Below are 19,421 nucleotides of genomic sequence, written 5' to 3'. Positions count from 1 at the left end.
TAAAAATAAAAAAATATTGAAATCCTGTTAATGTCCCAAGGGAAAATGAAGACACAGGTCCTTCAGCTTGCTTGTAGAGGAGGTTGATAAATCCCCTGAGGTCAGTGTCTGGAGGGCCTATGTCCAAGGCCAGCTCTGATGTGATGCACCCGCGTCACCTGGGATCAGACTGCTGTGCGAGAGGACTGTGAAAATCCTTACCAGGACCTCCCCTCTGCCGGGAACTGCTTTTGAGCTCAAGCCCTGGCCCTTCGTCACTGGCAGAGCCACACTGTAGCTCTGTCTGTGCCTGGCCATGTTTGATGCCTCAGTCCTGACCCACCAGCCTCATCACTGCAGACTTGTCCAGTGATTGGGCTTGACCCTGGTCATTGCCCCCGGACCTTCTTGTGTGGGGACTGGGAGAGCTGCATTTGTTGGGAGATGGCAACCCTTCCCATCTTGCTGCCTGCAGCCAGCTCACCTCACTTTGCAGAGCCGTCGCTCTCCTCCTGGGTCTGTGGTGAGGAACGACACCAGGGTCTGGGCAAAGTTAGCCATTAACATCATTAAACACAGCCACATCAGGAAAGTTCAGGCTGGCAGTTTCCTCATTTCTCTATTTTATTCCAGCGCTGAAGATCTGTAAAGCAAGTGCAAGCTCCTGTCAAACCTCGCCCTGGGACTGAAGGCTGTAGGGGTGAACAGGATGTCTTCGGGGTAGGATCACTGCCTGCCGGCCTGCACTGTGAGAGGATGTCCTTGGCTGTTAACGAAGGTCTGAGTTTGATCCCGAGCGAATCATGGACATTAAACTCCTCAGAAGTAGCCATTTCTGTAGTAATAGCTAAATTATAGCCTATACGCTGAATGAAACCAAATTAGGGCCCCGTGTGCAGCATTTATTTGGGCAATTTCACTTAACCTTGCCATCTTTTAATTCCTTTTATACCTTGATTTAGTCATTTCTGAAATTTTTTATAGTTCTGTTTATTGAGAAGACCACAAGAGACCTGAACTGAGTAATTTTCTGTTTCTGCAATTTTGTACTTTAATAGCAACAGAATCATCTGTACGTAAACTCTTTAAACAATAAACATCTTTATCTGCAGTGGTTTAGATGTTTATTATCTTTGTAGCACTTCATTTGCAGGACACAGTACCACCTTCACAAGAAAGTGAATCGATTTGTAGTCAAAGTAGTGATTTTGGTTACTTTTTGATTTTGTAAGAAAAAAAGGTAACTTTTAAAGAGACAAAACATACTGTAATAATGCAGAAAATACTGAAAATGGTAATTTATCAAGTTAAAGATCTCAGTTTGATTGGACAGTCAAATGCTGGACTGTATATTAATATCAGCCCTTAAAAATTGCAAACAGTAATATACTTCTAAGGAAATATACTTCACAGGAAAAATTAAGCTGTATTCCAGTCAGTTAGTGTCATGGAACAGATAATTGAATTCTTTGCTTTCTTGTCAACCCAGTAATATCATGTAACTCTTTTTAAATGTTCATGTAATCAACTGTCTTTATGCTGGTCTGCATTTAATAAACAGAATAATTTTTTCTTTGAAAACCAGTCTTATCAGCATTTCTTTTGTTCTTACAAAGTCTTCAGGAAAAAAAGTTGTTTTTTTGGAATCGCATGCAGCATAGAAACATTTTTTGGTTACGTGCAGCATAGAAACAAAATGCTAAAAGGTGATGCAGGTTTGTGCTTTATTTTCATGCAACATTTTTTGAGGAAAGTAAAAAAGAAGTATATTTCGACAGAAATGGAGCCACTTACTACCACATCAATGGAAGGAAACAGAGCAAAGTTCATCAGTACACATTGCTCTTCACTGCAGTTACTTGTCTGGTCCTTCTTTGAAATGTAGTATCATGGTCATGGGAGCAAAATCAGTTACCAAAGGCAGCCATTGCCATGACTGCTAAGGCATGATTAACTCTTGCATTGCATGGAAATGAACTAAAGGGAGTGACTGATGGCAGCTGCCTACGCCAATGCCACCGTGCTATTATGTACATGGTGTACACTATGTACTCTTGTTCTATACCAAGCTTTTCAGGCTTAACAAAATGCAGCACATACTTCAAAGTGAGAAGCTTTCCAGGGACTTTCAATCAGTATCTCAAATGTGGCTTCAAGTCTCCACAGACACAAAATGGAAAATCCTGATGCAAATTGAATATGGTCTTGCTAAGATGGCAGCAGCACTTAGACAATTCCCTTCCATCTCCCTGTTGTAAGAAATTTTTTTCAGGTGTTTCTTTTTTTTAACATCATGCAGTTTTGTACAACTGTTTAACTGTTTTATTGGCAATGAGGAAGGGCATAAAATCTGTTACTGCAAGTGAGAAAGAAACATATGCTCTATGGTTAATATGCAGCTGGAAAATAGGCATTAAAATAATTTTTAAAAGCGCTTCATGTTCAAGGGCCTTTTCATTCCCTGCTTTTCTCTGTATCCCTAAACAATTGCTGGTACTGCCATAATGCAACAGTGTCAGGGGGGAAGAGATAGGAGGAACTGCTAAGGCTTTTCAGACCTATAGCCATGGAATGGACAAGCAACAGGACATTTTCCTGTATGGGGACACCTGTGTGAGGCACACTAGAAACCAAGACACTGAACTCATCCAAATCAATGGGGAATAAAATAAGGATAAATGCGAGGCACAGGAGGTCTCTAAACCAGCTTTACTACCAAGGCCTCTGTAATGGGGAGCTGTGCCTTGAAAATTCAAGCACTGGGCAAAGCCGTTTAAGGGGATGTTTGACAAAAAGCCCATAGCCCTGCAAGGGAGTACACTTCTGAGCTGACTGTTCTCCTCAACAAAATCATTGCTCTCCACTGCCTGCTGCCAGAATCAGCCAGTCACTGATTGCCTCCCACTGCCACCCCAGCTTGGTTCAGGGAGGGCGTGAGACCTGCTGGGCCCCTCAGCACTTGTCATATCAGCCCATGCACATGCCCTTCTCCTCCTTGCTCCCAAATCTCCTTGTCTGGGCTCAGCATCATATGGGTGTTTGCAACTAGGCATTTCCCAGTTAATTATCTAAACAAGCTAAAAATCAACCCCGAGTCTTCAATGCCCAGACTCGCACAGATTTTGTCACCCTGTAATTTGCTACATATTCAGCAGTACCATCTTACTACTTAACACCAAAGCACTATATCCTAATATTGTCCAGCCAGAAGCTAGCGAGACAGGAATAAAATACGAAAGTGAGGTGCTAGCCAGGAACCAGGGCATGAACTGCCTCGACAGAACACAGAGGTAGGAATAGTCCTGAGTCACTTCTACTTTTTTCACGGTGTGTTGTTGCCACCTGATGGCCTGATGCAAGATTGCAAGAATGAAATTTAAAAACGCACATTCTTTAATAAAGAGACGTCTTGCGTTTCATTAGATTCACTGATAGCTTTAAAAAAAGCTATCCTTTTCCTTTCCCTCCTAGCTTATTCCTTCCTTAAGAGGACACTATATCTGGAAGATAATGATGTCATCAGGCCTGGAATGGCCACTAACACGGTAATGTTGTGATGCTTGATCCATACATCCTGGTATTCCTCTGCTAGCCAAGATAAGCACTCCAGTTGCCACTCGCCCTGGCCCTCCTGACCACAGAAGCAGGTTTGCCTTGTGTGACATAGTCAACGTCCTGCTTCAGGTGTGGTGTTGAACCACAGGGATGCCCAGCAGGCACCCTGGACAAGCCTGACCACATGATTTGCACATCTTTTTGTCCCTTTTCCCATTTCTTTTCCCATTTCTGGAGCCTACCTTTCTCTGTTCTTTCCTTACCTTTCTCCACTCCAATCCCCTCTCATTTAAACAATTTACCCCTAATTACCTTTTTCCTAAAGGTCCTAGTTTTCCTTCATGCATACCCAGCTTTCATATTTTTGACACCCTGCCTAGGTGATCTTGGACCTATATAGTATTAGCGATGCTGCTGGTCTTGCAAAGCTCTGCTCCCCCAAAGGTTCTCAATGCTCCCTCCAACCATCTTTGAAGTCTGGCTGTTTCTCACATCACTCCGCCCTAAGCACTGGTGAAACCCAGCCATCCCTCATGGCGCTGTCTGTAAGTTTTGTTGGCACCATACATTGTTATGTCACATAGAGCAAATTATTATGTTGTGTCCAGTCACTGTCAACATCCTTTTCAATGAGTGTAACCACAGGTCAGGGCCTGCAGGCCTGAAAGCAATTTTTTTCCTGCTTATTCCAGCTGGTTTAGCCATGTAAGAAGCTCTTACTGGCTGCTTAATTTCTTTTAAAAATACTGAGGCAAAAATACTGAGGCTGAAATGGTTTGGAACTAAGGGACTGCGCTCTACATTTATTGCTCTGGTGAAATCCCAGTGGCTGAAGCATGGGCTCTGCCTTGGGACCATCAGTGTGGCTGACAGAGGTAAAGGGAACATGAGTTAACTCATGTCTGGATATGGGTATGGATATGAAGGGAAAGTATAGAACTGGCAGTTGTCACCTGTGACCTTTACTTGCTTTTTATGTAGATGGATGAAGATGCTACAAAGAGGACCAGAGGAGGTCACGTGCGCATCACACGCAACACCTTTGGTTTGCAGCAGCTTTTAGACACAAAGAAAACAATGTTACTTGTTGGCACTCTGAGGAAAGTGGCTGGGGCACAGTCTGCCAGCTATGCTTAGATCTGTTTCCACAGGCTGTTTTTTTCTGGGGTGCTCTAAAGTGTCTCTTGAATCCACAGTTGGAGAACTTCTTCTGAGGGCATCACACGCACCATCAGGTCACATTGCTCAGCTGCTTCACTGCCACACAGTATCAGCTGGGTGGGCGGCTCTGATACTTTCTGTAAAACAAATGCAGTCACTCAAACACCCTCAGGCTGATGAGCTATTCTGGCTGCCTTCTACTTTTCGCCACAAACTGTTCTTCCTATCACAACTTCCTGCCACAACTGCCCAGAGACCCAGTGCTCAGGAACCCACAGCCACAAAAGCTGCTGCCTGCATTCTCACTTGAACTGGACAGCACATTTAAGTTACTGACTTAAACATACTGCTCCTGAGTGAGTGAGAAAAGAGGCTGCTTTTGATTATTGGTTTCTCCTCACCAAGGAGTTGAGAATCTCAGTCCTGGTACCAGGGGACATGGAGCAGCGTTGCCAATGACACAGCTGTTTTGTTCAGGGAGCAGCTGGTCAGGCAGGGTCAGTCCATGCCTCCCAAGCTGCTTCCCCACAGGCACCAGGAGCATCTTCCCTCTTCAGGGCTCTAGGCCGAAGGCAGTGACAGCCGTGCAGCCAACTCATGTGGGCTGCTTGACCCCTGCAGCTCAGCTCATCACACTGGAGTGAGCAAGGCTTCCTATGCATGTGTCTGCTTTTTCTGCCTGCCCCATGCTCCTGTGAATACCCAGCACCCTAAAAACCAATAAAACACAGTAAAAAAAGTTACCAGTGTTTCTGGCAGGACAGCAACAGGGCAGCAGGAATATTGAAAGATTTTACTTGTTTTCCAGGTAAGGAAAGGCAGGGTCAACGCAGCCACAGCAAAGCCAGCAGAGGAGATGAGGGCAGTAACCAGCCACACGGATCTGCCACCTAGAAACAACAGAAGCAGCAAAACTTCTCAGAGACTGTGAGGACCGACCACTCAATGCAGTCAGCCTGCACCCTCTGCGGCTGCTCTTCCCACGCACCCTGGTGAGATCCTTTGTTGGCACACTCTAGGGAAGGATACAAGTGCCAGTGTAGGCAGCTGCACTCCTGAGTCTTCCTTTTTTTACCTCCCCCAAGGAACAAACAGGCAGCACATTCACAAACAAGACAGGAGATATTGGGTGGAAACAAAAAGAAGAGCTGTGAGCTATCCTTCTTGGGCATGACTACATGAGGGGAGTAGGAAGGAAGGCTGGCTGTTACCTTGTGCCCTCACACACTGCATCTGGCTGAAGCTGCTGCTTCTGTTGATCGCCTCGACGTATGTCTGAGCTTTTACACAATAGTCAGATCCTGCCTCCATGGTGTCCAGGTGAACCACAGAGCTGACCTCTTTCACCACCTTCTGTTGCATCTGCCACAGGCCCAGGAGAGAGAGCATCAGAACATAGGGCAAGGACCTAATTGAGAACAGGAGTCTTAACATGATGCTAGCCCAGACTTTACAAGGAGAAAAGGAAGGAAAATAATACGAGCAGGAAGTGTCAGAGAGGATTGTGTGAATAAGAGAGGGAGAAAAGCAGCAGACAAGGAAGCACAGGGGAGTGCAGAATGAGGCCACACATGTCTGGAAGTGTAGGAGGGGATGGAAAGAAAGAGATGTGAGTCAAAGAGGCATAATGATGATGCTGGGCCACAACACTAGACCATGACCTACTCCCCTGGTGTAAGGGCTTGATGACTAAGGTCTTGACTGATCTGAGTTTTTGCTGGGATGCCAAAATCATGCCTGTGCTAGCATGATATGATAGGAGTGCCAGAATCATGCTGTGATAGGGGTGTGAGAGCTGGGCCATGACTCTGGAGCACAGAGAGGGGACGCACTGGGCTAGTGAGGAGCAAGTTAATTTGGTGTGTGCAACTGTAACACAATTCAGCAACCCATATGAACACCAGTACATTATTTTCTTGCAATAAATAGGACTCCATTAACTGCTAGCAAAATGAAGTTGCTATTCCCAGTCTCACCAGTCATGAGAGGACAGGTAACAATTAGCTAGTTGCTCCTAATTCTTGCTGTGTTGCAGATGCAAAGCCTGCGCTCACAGCAGGCCTGATCAGCCTCCCGCATCACACACGTACAGACACCTCCAAGAAGCCAGTAGGGCTCTCCTGGAAGGGCAAGTCCTTCTCTCCATCAAAATATCCTTCTCCACAGAAACATGATCTTGAGGGCCATTAGTTTGAAAAGATTTCAAGGACAAAATCAGGTCAATGACTGCCTGGGGTGTGTAACCTCTTGCAAAAATCTCAAATCAGACATGTCAAATGTGACAATTATTAAAAAAAAAATTTAAAAAGTCCCAGCAGAGAACTGGACATGTACTGACCAGCAAACCTGATGCTTGTGATAGTCCAGTTGGTAGAAACCATTCTGAAGTTTGGAATTAATGTTTAGGTGATTAATATCATATACTGAAGAAGAGTTAACATTTCATTCGTAAAAGGAAACCACACACAAACCTATTATTCTTTCTAAGGTGTCAGAAAGCTCATGGACAAGGTTGATCTTGTTTACTTGGATTTCCAAAAGGTAGTCAAGAAGATCTATTTCAAAAGCCTATTAAACTAACAGCCATGAGATACAAAGGCATCAGAGCTCTGAGTGCACTAATGAGGCTGCAATGGGCTGGTCAGGGCTGCCTGACGAGCCCTGCCTGCCCCCGCCACCATCTTCCCCCTCCTGTCCATGGCCCAGGAGACCCATTGAAGCTCAGCCCAGGACCCTCAGTTCCTGTCTGAGCTATGCTGGAGGTGTGTGTGCCTCCAGACCTGTCTCCAGGATGGACCTTGGACCTACGTTGTATGTAGCTTGTCTCCTGGATGGACCCTTGGTTAAGTACATTGCAGCCTTGTCCTCCAGCCTTGTCTCTGGTCCTATCTCCCTTTTGCTTCTGGCTGGGGTCCCTGTATGGAACCTGGGCCTGGTTCATTGCTTGCCTTGTCTGGGACTGCTGATGGACCCTGTTACCAGTACCTGGTTCTGCCCACTGTGGTCAGACCTCGTGGGTCTATGCCTCATTGGGGAGGGCACTGCTTGCACTGGGATCACCCTTGGCTCCTGGCTCCTGGCTCATAGAGAGCAGCCCTGCTCCTGTTGCTTCTTGATAGAAGACAGACTTTTGTATAGTTAAATTGCTAATCCTTTCTCGGAGTGGAAGGAGGTCATGGTGGAGACCCATGCAGATCTGTGCTCACCACTGTATTACTGCAGATCGTCTGGAAGAAAAATGAAAACTGGTACATGCTAATAATACCAAAAAACCACTTCAGAATAGTAAAGATGACAGCCAACTGTGAAGAACTGCAGGAGGACCTTGTAATAAAATGACAAATGAAATTCAACACAGATAAATGTGAAATGATGCTCATGAGAATTTTTCCTCTTCATTTTTACACAGTCAGTGACTTGACCTTAAGTCGAGCATCCCCCATCAGAAACAAGAACTTGGGGTTCAGGTTGCATGGAATAGTCAGCTCTGTGTTAGTCACACATGTTAACAATTGCTGGGAAAAGAAAAGAATGTGAAGACGTGTTTTTTTCTATGGTGCTAACCAGTAGTGCTCCTGCACCTTCAACTATGAAGGTCTACTCCCTGCCCACCTTGGTAAAGACAAAAAGAGCTGGAAGGGCTTCCATAGGGAACAGCTAAGTAGGCTGGGAGTCCTTGGCCTGGAAAGAGACACACAATATAAAACTATTAGAGTGGTGGGGAAAGTAAATAGGAAATAACTGTTCTCTCTCTCCTAAACCAAGATTTAGACTGCACAACAGTTAAGCTGCAGAACTCCTGACTACAGGAAGTTGTACAGGCTAAAGGTTACATGGCTTGAACAAAAATTCATCAAGGGCTATTAATGACACCAGTTCTGGCTCAGGAATTTCCTGCACCTGTGTCTCTGAAATCTCAGAAAATAATCTAAGTGTAATTACACACAGGCCCTCTCCTTATTACCTTCCTCGGTCATCTCCATTGCCCACTGGCAGAGAGAAGATACTGGCTTTGATGGTCCCATGGTCTGACTTTATATGGCTGCTTTCACGCTTTTATGTTCTTAGGTGCTATGGAAGCACGAAGTTCCCAGGAGAAAAAAATAAAAGTGATGTCTAGTGAAAACAGAAGGACCTGAATGGAACACAAATTGTCACTGCTTCAGTATTACCCAGGTGTAAGCAATGCCCTCAGCTAAGCAAGTTACAGCTCACTGTCACAGGCAAGCTGCATTACGAAAAACTGAGAGAACTTTGTCAGCCTCAGTGTGACACCTTAATCTCAGTCTGAGTAAAGCAGATGATGTTCAAAGAAGAAGGTCAGCATAAACACTTTCAGTTCGTGACTTCTGGTTTCTTTCAATAGTTGAGGTCCCTGAGGGGATTCCCCTGATTCCTCTTCCCGGAGAAGGAAATGTGGAAAGAACAGACAAACTTCTCCATGGGGGTAAAAGCAACCCACTGGTATGTGCAGAGGAATATGGCATATTGACTCCAGGCAGGTCCTCCAGCCTCACAGCAGGAGCTTGGACTGGCAAACAGGCCCTGGGCAATGTCTGTATGCTTTCACTCTGTATGTGCGCTCTCTGTTATTGCCCAAAACCCGAGGGTAAAACTCACCCTACTCTCCTGGCCCTTCTTCCAATAGAGAACACAGAACTGAAAGGCAGGCCCCATGTCTTCCAGCTCCACTAGTAAATGATACCCATCTGTTATGACCTTCATCAGAGGTGGGGTCAGGGAAGCTGCCAACACAGAGAGAGCACCATTATCACATCAGAGGCAACCCTTAAAAATTGTCTTCCCTTTCCCAGCTAGGAGAGGAGGTGAAGCTGCCATCATGACCACAGTAACATCAATCTGGAATAACAGCTAGTTGATTCAGTGGGGCAGAAACTTCTCTCTGCCCTACCTCCCAGTATATCTAGATATTGTAGCAGACTTGGAGCAGGAGGAGGACCATAACCGGCATTGCAAACAGGAGTTTGGCAATAGCTGAGTTGCACAGAACTTGAAAGGTTTTGAATTATGTCCAGTGGAGGAAGTGTCTGGCCTGAGAGTCCTGTGTGATCAACAGCAGCAGAACCAGCTGGGCAACCAGAAGTTGAGGCACCAGATCAGGCCAGTTCTTCTGCTCCTGGGCATTAGGTTAGCACTAACATACAGAACAGGAGCTGTGAAACCACTGCTTCTTCATGGGAATTTTGGCAGTTATTCAAAGGTGAAGGAAAAAGCCTCAGTATGATCCTCAGTATGAGCCTCAGTATAACTCTGGCAGTTCACATGAATCCTGGTTTTCTTTTAGTATCTACATGGTCTTGGCTAGACTTGGGCGGATGACCTGCTGTGACTTAAGTTTTTGTAAATGTATGCAAGTAAATCTGTAGGTGATTTGCTTCATGCTTACTTTGATATTCAAAGCTTGGTTCAGTCTGAGAAATAATAGTAAAACAAACAGAATCAATCAAGCATGGATGAAACTACATGCTGTACATTTGAGAATTGGGAACCAAGGCAGCACAAAGACCATATCTGCGCTACTTATCTATGCCATTCTTTACCACCCTGTTGTAGCTGAAACTGGTTTCAACCTCCTTGCTTTCAAGAAAGGAAGGAGAGCAATGTATAGGAACACAGGGAAGAGATGTTCTTAACAGAATTTGCTCTTACATCCAGTGAATTGCCATGAATACTGAGCAATATGAAAACATAAAATCCATGATGAGTGTTCATGAGTTCATGATGAGTATGCCACAAATGGGACATCTGGAAAACTACTTTATAATTCTAAATTAAAAGCTGAGAATCTGCTTAACATGATGTCTCAAAATAAAAAAAAAGCGATAACATCATTTGGAGGTCAAAAATAAATCTTGGGCTAATGTATTAACAAATGGACATTGCAAGATGCAACTACTAACCAAACAGGAGCATTTATATTTATCTCTGTGCTGGCACACTGGATACCAACTATCTGAATTTTGATAAATGAAGAAGTAAGACTGACTAAATTGTTAGTTTTAGGAAGATCTTTTAAAAGTGTTTTCCATGTGTTATCATACTTTGTGTGTATCTACACTGAGGGCTTTGACACTGGAGCTTTTATAGTCTAGAAGTACTGTGGGCTGTGCTGGTGCCCTGACTGTCTACGAACCACATGCAGAACCTGTGGGCTGTGCTTTGAACTCCTTAGTTCCTCTCAGACTCAGTGACAGGTTTCCTAAGAGGTGCAAAAGCAGAGACAAGAGAAAGTGAGAAGTAAAAATGCATAAGTACAAGAACTTACAGTGACTTTTCTTCCTCCTTTAAACGTTTGTCCATATATGCATATTCACATTGCAGCCTGTTGCAAGCTGTATCCTCTGAACTTTCACAGCTTAGCCAGAGGATTGTATTGAGGTCTCTAAGACACAGGACCAAGCTGTCAAATACTTCACTGTGCCATGAGAAAGTTGCTGCTTTTCTTCATGAAGAGGGTCAAGCTAAGGAATATCCTTCCTCTATCTCTGCCTAGCAGTGTGGTCTGTGGCTCAACTCTGTGCCACCATAGCTGCTGGAAAAGGGAAGTATTTTTCATGGCTCAACTCTGTGCCACCATAGCTCCTGCAAAAGGGAATGATTTTTCATCTAAAGCACTATCTAGAAAACACTTCCACACCAAGAGACATACTCACACACTTAGGTGGCACTTCTGATGGCGCTGCTTTGACTAAGTGCTCTGTATGAGTGAGGACTGCTCACTCATGAAGTAGTAGCTAACTTCCAATGACGGATGAAGGTTTAAGATAGGGTCAACTCTGGCCTTGGACAGGCAATTCCTTCCCTGGGTAGAACTGATGACTGCTGCCCATCCCAGACTGAGAGTTGCACTCTAATAGTGACCTCAACAGAGGTTTTTCACCACAGTTTTTATTGCTGAAAGCAGTTGACTACATGGCAGAGAACCAGAGGTAATGATTCCACAGGAACACTGGAAATAGTATGCTAATTTTAGGCTGCAACTTGATCCTTGGGTTGAGCTGGACCTCAAGCTTTGCAGGAGTTGGAAGGGTATGGAGGAAATACCCTGCATTGCTAGGACTGCAGCAATGCTACGGTTTCCATTTTTCTTTCCTCTTCTGAGGTTACTTTGTATATCTGACAACATGGGAGGAGGGAATTGTGTCTGGAAGGGATGAGGACTTCCAGGACAGCATGAGGCAGATAGAGGGTGACATGGCTGTTTTCTAGAGTAAGCGCTTCCATAGGATCAGGTTCTGGACCCTCAGAAGTGACTAGATGACACAGATTAGATGGAGCACTGACAGCAACCCTGATTGATCAGAACTCTTTGAAATCAGGGGCAAGAGTGGCCAAATTGCCAAAAGAAATGCCTGGAGTCTTCTTACCTATCTTTGAAGTCCTTGAAATTCAAGCCCTGGTAAATTTGCCCCTGCCTCAGGAGGAACTCATGTCCAAGAACACAGCATGGCTGTCTAAGAGTGAAACATCCCAACCCAGCATGAGAGGAGCTGAGAAGTACGATGTACTCTGTGCGTTTATGGGCTTTGTGTGACATGCACAGTACACAAACATGCATGTGAGCAATCCCTCAGCACTGAAGTCCAAGAAATTAACACGACCAATTAAGCTTAAGCCAAATAGCAGGACTCACTTGTGATGCGATTGAAGAAACCTTTCAGGGTGCCCCACTCTGATCTTCTAGCACCAACATCTGCCTTTACACGCAGGTTATAGGCCACAGTGGCTGAGATATCCTCTGTGATGTTACACACTGTGGCTGTGATGAGTGAACATTCACAGATGGGAATCCAGCTCTCATTGGCGTACTCTCGTTCATACTCCCTGTGGAGAGGAAAAGAAAACAGACAGGCAACAGTCTGATAGGAGGTATATCTGTGACATGGGCTAAGGCTGCTTGCTAGTTCTTTCCAGGTAAAACCAGTACTGGGATACATTGGGGCTGGAATACCAGGAGTGTATGAAAACAGTATGGGTATGTTTTAGATCTTATCTAGAGAAAATCTCCCTGAGCCAGCTTGTTCATGAGCCAAATGCAACATGATATTGTAGGAGGTAGGGATAGCCAACGCAGTGTTGATGCATCAGATCCTGCCCACTCACTTGACTTAATCATCCCTGGTAAACCAGAATTCCAAAGCCATACTGTGATACAAGTCATAGCTCAAAATGTATCAGAAACCTCCTGTAATGTGTGTTAAATGTTTAAAAGATTAACACCAAATAAATCTCAAATGTTTTCTCTTTCCTCTTCTAAATAAACTGTTGCTAATCTTCCTAACTTTTTAATTCTTTGGAGAGTAACAGTTTTCATATGTGGGCTTAATGCACACCTTGGATTACACATGTATCTATTAACCTGTAAATGGTCTCAGAATTGGAGCAAAAAGATTTTTTCCCCCTACTTGTGATCAACAGTGCTGGAGTATCAAACTTCTCTTATGCTTGTGAACTGAATAGTTCTCAAGACATCCAAACAGTGCAGGATTTTAAGTCTAAGTAAACAGTGTTCAAAGAGCAAAGAAGAAGAAAAAAATGAGGAGTTACCCCTGAAACTCAACAGAGTATCTCACAGTTTCTCCCTGGACGATCACAGGACTCCAAGTTAAGAAGTGTTTCATGTTGGTAGAAAGAATAGAGATATTCTGAGGTGCTGGCAACAAAGCATCTTCACCTAAAATTCCCAGCAAAAGAAAAAAAAGAAAAAGAAAAAAGGTATATAATTGTACTAGAAAAAAGCTTAGAAGAATAGTGCAAAACTGTGTTTTGCATCAGAAAAACAGACTCTTCATTTCACTACTGTCACTTCAGTGTTTGAAAGTGTTTTACAGAGAAGAAATGACAACCAAAGAGCAAATGACAGAGCAGTTAGGCTGGCACTGATTACAGAAAGGCAAAGCATGCCTTTTTATTATTTCAGAGTTTTTCATTGTATCAGTAAAACAGTGAGAAAAGGTCAAGCTTTTATAAAGCCATCCAATTCGGTTTAATGAAGTCAAGTAACAGATACTCTATTGCACTCTATAGACTGTTCTAATGGATGTCATGGTTAGAAATGTGCTAATTTTTTCCTGCCTTGACTGGACTGGATGCTGTAGAAGATCCTAGCTCTGGCACAGCTTTTTTCATGTTGCAGGATTCTAATAATGTAAGTGCTTGTAGGCTGTAATCAAAGTACCTCTTAACAGAATAAACTTATTCAATGGACTATAAATGAAATTATTACATTACTCTGAGATCATCAAAGCATAAGTATGGGATGGTACCTACAGCTTAGTTAATTTTATCCTATGGCATCTTAATGTAAAATCCTTAGCAGTGTTCGGACCAGAGCACAGAAGGCAGGATTCCCCATGGGCACATCCTGCACTACACTATGGGAACAGACTTATCTCTATTCTGCTACTTTCCAGTCCCAAGAAAATTACATTATCTCTGCTCAGCAGGGAATGGTTCCCAAGGAACCACTGGAAGAGAGGAATGGATGGAGCGGTTTCAACCAACCCAGTGTAGCAGTGGCCATTTCAACACTCTCCCAGAAAGAAGGTACCTGTTCTATCACAATGTATCTATGTTACCTAAAGACTATTTCCTCTTTTTTTTTTTTTTAATTACATCTATTTCACTTAACAAGGTCCATTAGTCTTTAACTGTCATTAAAAGAGGGTGACTTCTTTTAAGCTGTGTTTACAAAGTTAACCAGTTAATGTCAGTTGTTCTACGCAGGATCAAAACCAGGTTGACAAGTCCATGAGCAATGTTTTAATGATAATTATTCTTTTAAAGCATTGGAACAAGATCGGCCTTCTTTCTGCCCTTAGAATACTCCCTGTATTAATATCTTTATAAAATCACTAATGATGTGGAGAACCTTGATGCCAACTCTTTTATGATTCTTTGGCATAAGTTATATGGATCTGTTGACACAATGCTCGGCCATTCTTTAAGCTAAAAGTCAGATATCTATGGGATGAGAAGCTTTCTTCCTTGCCATTTAGATAGCGGAAGAGTCACTGTCTGCCATATCAGCAGTTCTATCGCTTCTGTCCAGTTGGAGGTCCATACTACTGTCAAGGCACTTTTTGTCTTTAAAAAAACCCCATCCTTATTGACCTTCACTGTGCAGCTCAACCACCCATTTGGTCTCTTGTATTCTCCATGCTTCTCAACGTTTAGATTGTTTGCTACTACTTTTCCTTGTCCTTTTGGTTCCCATGTTAATTTTGGGAGTTGGCATACCTAAGTGCATGAATTACGTAACAGACTTCAGTTACATGATCAGACACTAGTTTTTCCACATGACTCATGCACACAATGATGTTCCAGGTCTGAACAGGGGTGAACTGCACTGGAGTCTTCCTAATCTTTTAAGTCCTTGACTTTAGGATATTTTTGATATATATTTTTTTGTATTCAACAGTACTGAACGAACCCTATCTTATTAAACTGTCTAGAAACCAATTTTAAAAGAAGATAGTTCTGAATCGGACTATATATCTTTTAATGGCCTAAAGATTGTTTAGTGTCTGGTTGAGACCAATCTTCATTTTCTGGCTATGCTTAGCTTAGTACACTGTTTTCCTGGTTTGCTGGCAAAACCAGTGATGACTCTATTGGTGCAGTGAGACCTGTCACCTCACTTCAGCTGAACCACAAAAGTTTGTATACAGGCACTAAGGTTTCTTTCTTCCCTTCATTAGGAAAAACCCTGGGCCTAATGACAATGTATGTGTCTCTATAAAAATTGAGATCAGTGATTTAAGTTTCTTTTTGATATTAATAGATTCAGGATGGGCACAAATTCTGCTACTCGTAAGAACTCTTCTCCAAGAAAAATAAGATATATAAAAACCTAATACTCATGTGTGTTATCTAAAGAGCATATTTGCTGATTTTTACAGGGCCACATACCTTGTGCGGCAAAGCCATAGCGCACAGCAGCTATTCATTCAGTGCTATGGAGTGTTTGCACTTTAGTGTCAGGTAACTAAGTCTCCGGCACTGCAGGTAAGATGATGGTGGTGGGGTATAGTGTTATGGACACATAGTTCACATGAATGGTGCACTAGTTTGGACATCTGCCCTGAGATGAAGGAAACTGCACCCCTAGAGAAAGATATTCTTTACCTTTCATAATCAAAGAATATAGAAACAGATATCTGTGTGGGCATAAGTATACATATATATGTGTCTGTAGCTGTTACATGTAAAAATTATAAGATTTTGTGCTTGTAAGGTTAAATAATTAAATAATAAATACACTAAAGTGAAACTTATGATTCAGCTTTAGTATGTCTCACTTGATTGTATGTACAGAGATGTTTGTAACTGCATAACCGTGCCCTACTACAAACACAGTGGACAGCCCTCAGGACTGAATCAAAAAGGCGTAAAGCTAAAACTTGAGATCTTTTCATCCAGTACACAAATTAAATGGGGTCCCTGAGCAATAAAAGCAATGATGCACTTCCCTGCTTTCTGCCTGGGACCCAGAGCCATGCTGAAAGCTGTAGTTTGGAAGAGAGGTTCATGCTCTTACAAAATACTGTTGATCTAGACATAACGTATCCTGTGTCATATCCAAACAAATTATATTCATGGTTTCTCCAATCCATCTGTTGCCACAGCCCACAAAAACATTTGTAAGCAAATACATGTTTAACACTGGGAGAAGAGACAATTCTAGATTCTATAAACAGGGAAAGCACCAAATATAAACAGTGAAGTATGTTGTTTCAGTACTAAAATACTCCATTAACTCTGGTCTATGCATTTTGAAGGGAAAAGAAACAACAATCATACAAAGTGCAGGAGACAACTTGACAGAGAGAGCAGGCAAGACCCAGAAGGCTGTTAGCCCGGGGCTGCAAACCACTTCCATTTGATTTTGGATTCACAAGCAGCATGTAAATAGCCTCACAGGAAAAGCCAAACTACAGTCTTTCAAGCCAGGGTACTGACTCTTACCCTAACGTCTCCAGTCATGCCAAAGAAAAGACATGTCCAGATTTTCTCTGTAAATAGCATTTTTGCCTCCTACCCTATAAGCAGTATATTCCATTTCATTTGTTACCCAAAGAATGGATTTCCATTTAGAATGGTGATGACTTCTCTTGTTTAACATTTTTCTCCTCTTTGTGTTAAACTTAAAGAATCTACAATTATAAAAAAGAAACATTTTCATGATCAAGTCCAGTACATTTGTCTGTCTGTCTTTTCAGTTTAAAATGCCTTAAATAAACCCTGATAAAATTCCATTACTCTGGGATAGATTTTGATACTCTTTTTTCTCTGTGAATAAAGAACACAATAATATTTCATCACTAGTACTTCATCATTACTTGCTGTCACTTCATCACTACTATCACCACTACTTCCTGCTAAATGTAAGTGAACACTGCAAAAATATTAATAAAATTACCTCTTTATTCATAATAGCTTCTCCTTTCAGAGGCTCAACAAACACAAGAAGAAACAGTAACTCCAGAATCAGTGTTGCATATTGTTCAGAAGTGCTTTCCCTCATCTGTGCTTTTTCTGGCATGCCCCTTAAAATTTTATATACAGGACTGAGAAACCTTTCCTTACTGCTGTGCTAATAAGCATTGTACCCAAGCATTGTACCCAATCCCAAGCATTGTACCATTTAATCTCCTTTTTCTAACCTGGAGGACAACAATGTCACCAGCTTCTTGTATCTTTGAGCATGGTCTGCCTCTCTGCATTTGAGGAAATTTCAGTGAAGGGGAAAGAGACAAGGGAATTCTGAACTCGAAATATAGGTGACGAGAAAATAGAGTAATGTCTGTAACACCCCAAAAAGCTAAAGGAATTTCTTTGTAAGCTAAATGGTGAGAATGAAAGCCATAGGTCTTTAACTCCTAGAAACGTAGATTTTAGACAACAATAATAAATTATGCTAAACAATCTCTTTGGCTATAACTCTAACCTGAAGGCTCTGGGAACATCCCCTCCCTCATTTGCTGATAGCACAACCTGACTGCAAAAGGCAAGACCCTAGTACATACCCCCTTGCCTGTTTTTCTCCCCAGCACCCGGGATACAAAGCCTGGACTCCTGTGCTAGATGGGAACAACACTGTCTTCTAACCTGGTGTCTGCTCTGCGCAACCACAGGGGCAGATTTAGACATAAACATTCAATCAAAACATGTTCTTTGCTCAAAAGGGAGACTAGGACACAAATTTTCATATTTCAAGTCAAGGCCAAGAGAATGGGGGACACAGTGCGAGCTATCCCACTTTTCTCTCCTACTGTCTGTCACAGTGTAGAAGACAAAAGTGGATGAGTATGCGGCTGAGCAAGGCTGGCAGTCACTACACACACAGGCAACATTGCTCCTGTGCGGAAACATCACACAACTAGCCGGGCCTTAAACAAAAATACAGTAAAAATAAAACCAAATTTCTTTAAAGAGTAGTTGCCCAGCTTTGCCATCTTTTAAAAAACATTTGTCATAATCTTCCCTATTCCACAGAATAAACTTTCAGAGCATATCCAACTGACGCTGAGTCAGTGCTTTCCATACCTAGCAACTAAAAACTATAAATCATGATCCAAAGTGTTTTGCTGGCCAAGGAAGCTATAAAATTTTTTTTTTCTGAGGCAAAGAACAAAATGGAGCAAGACACAACCTGAATTCAGGAGCTAAGACGGCACATTTAGAAAGACAGAACTGAGCAAAATCCGAGCACACTGGCAAGCCATGTTTGCTTTCTAGAGGACTGACCATCGCAAAACCACTGAAGTGTAGCCAGGAGATCTGAGGCCAAACTCCTAGGAGATGTGTTTGGAGCCTAGCATTTACTTGGAGAAGCAGATTACAAATTGCACAACCTCCTCTCACAGTAAAGGAGACCCTCAGTGAACATTTTTGAGCTATTAATTAACACTTTATACCCTTCCTCTCTGACCCTGCATCCACTCCACAGGCAGGGCATCCCCTGTGCTCAAAGAGATCAGCATTAGAAGAGGACTGAAAGTTCAGCTTCTCACAGAACAGCAAAAGAGCAGAGACAAATACAGCATTAGTAAGTTAATTTCCTTCAAACTGAAATTCCCCTTTAGATTTCAGAATTGACTTGCAGAACATAGAATTTATGGATTGTCTTTCTCATTGGCTTATTCTAGTACTAATTTTAGACAAGAATTAAAATTCAAGATCACCTGACCTCATACTATTTGGCTTAAGTTTTGTAAAGGCATGTTTAACAAAAGGACAAAAAACTTTTTCTTTCTCACAACCCCTTTGTCTTCTGACTTAAGTCAACTGAAGATATTTTAGCCATTTACCTGTGAGATTTGGTGCAATCAGAGCGCAGAGGAAGAAGCAGATGAGCTTTAGTGACATTTTGCTCACACTTGTCACCTTTTCCCACATTCATGCCCCATTTTGCAGCTCAGAAATTTCACTTCGTAGACAGGGAGCCTTGTCTGAGCCAGCCATGATGTGAGCAAAGTGGAGACTCCAGAGGAATACTGCAAACACCAATTTTCTGCCTGTCTGCGCCAATGCCAAAGACGTACATACATTGTTTGTAAGGGTGCAGTTACAAGGAGTGGCTGGGTAATCCGATGCCAGCATTTCTTTACAGGTATGTGCAACTGCTCAGCTAGATGGTGTAACTCTGTTTCACTTAGTTAGCAATTATATGTGTTAAACAAAGATATGTAACAAACAAAAAC

General features: G+C 42.7%; 1 protein-coding gene across 1 annotated transcript; it reads right to left on the bottom strand.

Moving 5' to 3' along the window:
- Positions 1 to 4,612: 4,612 nt before the first annotated feature.
- On the bottom strand, positions 4,613 to 19,116 carry IL20RB (interleukin 20 receptor subunit beta). Its single transcript, XM_072878408.1, has 7 exons — positions 19,031 to 19,116; positions 13,264 to 13,401; positions 12,350 to 12,540; positions 9,316 to 9,440; positions 5,907 to 6,057; positions 5,440 to 5,585; positions 4,613 to 4,832 (listed from the first exon to the last, which is right to left on the bottom strand). Exons 1-7 carry the CDS (start codon positions 19,114 to 19,116, stop codon positions 4,707 to 4,709), a joined length of 963 nt encoding a protein of 320 aa, XP_072734509.1. The 3' UTR covers positions 4,613 to 4,706.
- Between the last annotated feature and the right edge of the window lie 305 nt (positions 19,117 to 19,421).

This window comes from Ciconia boyciana, chromosome 13 (genome assembly GCF_034638445.1).
Source record: "Ciconia boyciana chromosome 13, ASM3463844v1, whole genome shotgun sequence".
NCBI lineage: Eukaryota > Metazoa > Chordata > Aves > Ciconiiformes > Ciconiidae > Ciconia > Ciconia boyciana.
The sequence above is the reverse complement of the archived record's forward strand: the minus strand, read 5'-3'. Positions and strand labels throughout refer to the sequence as shown.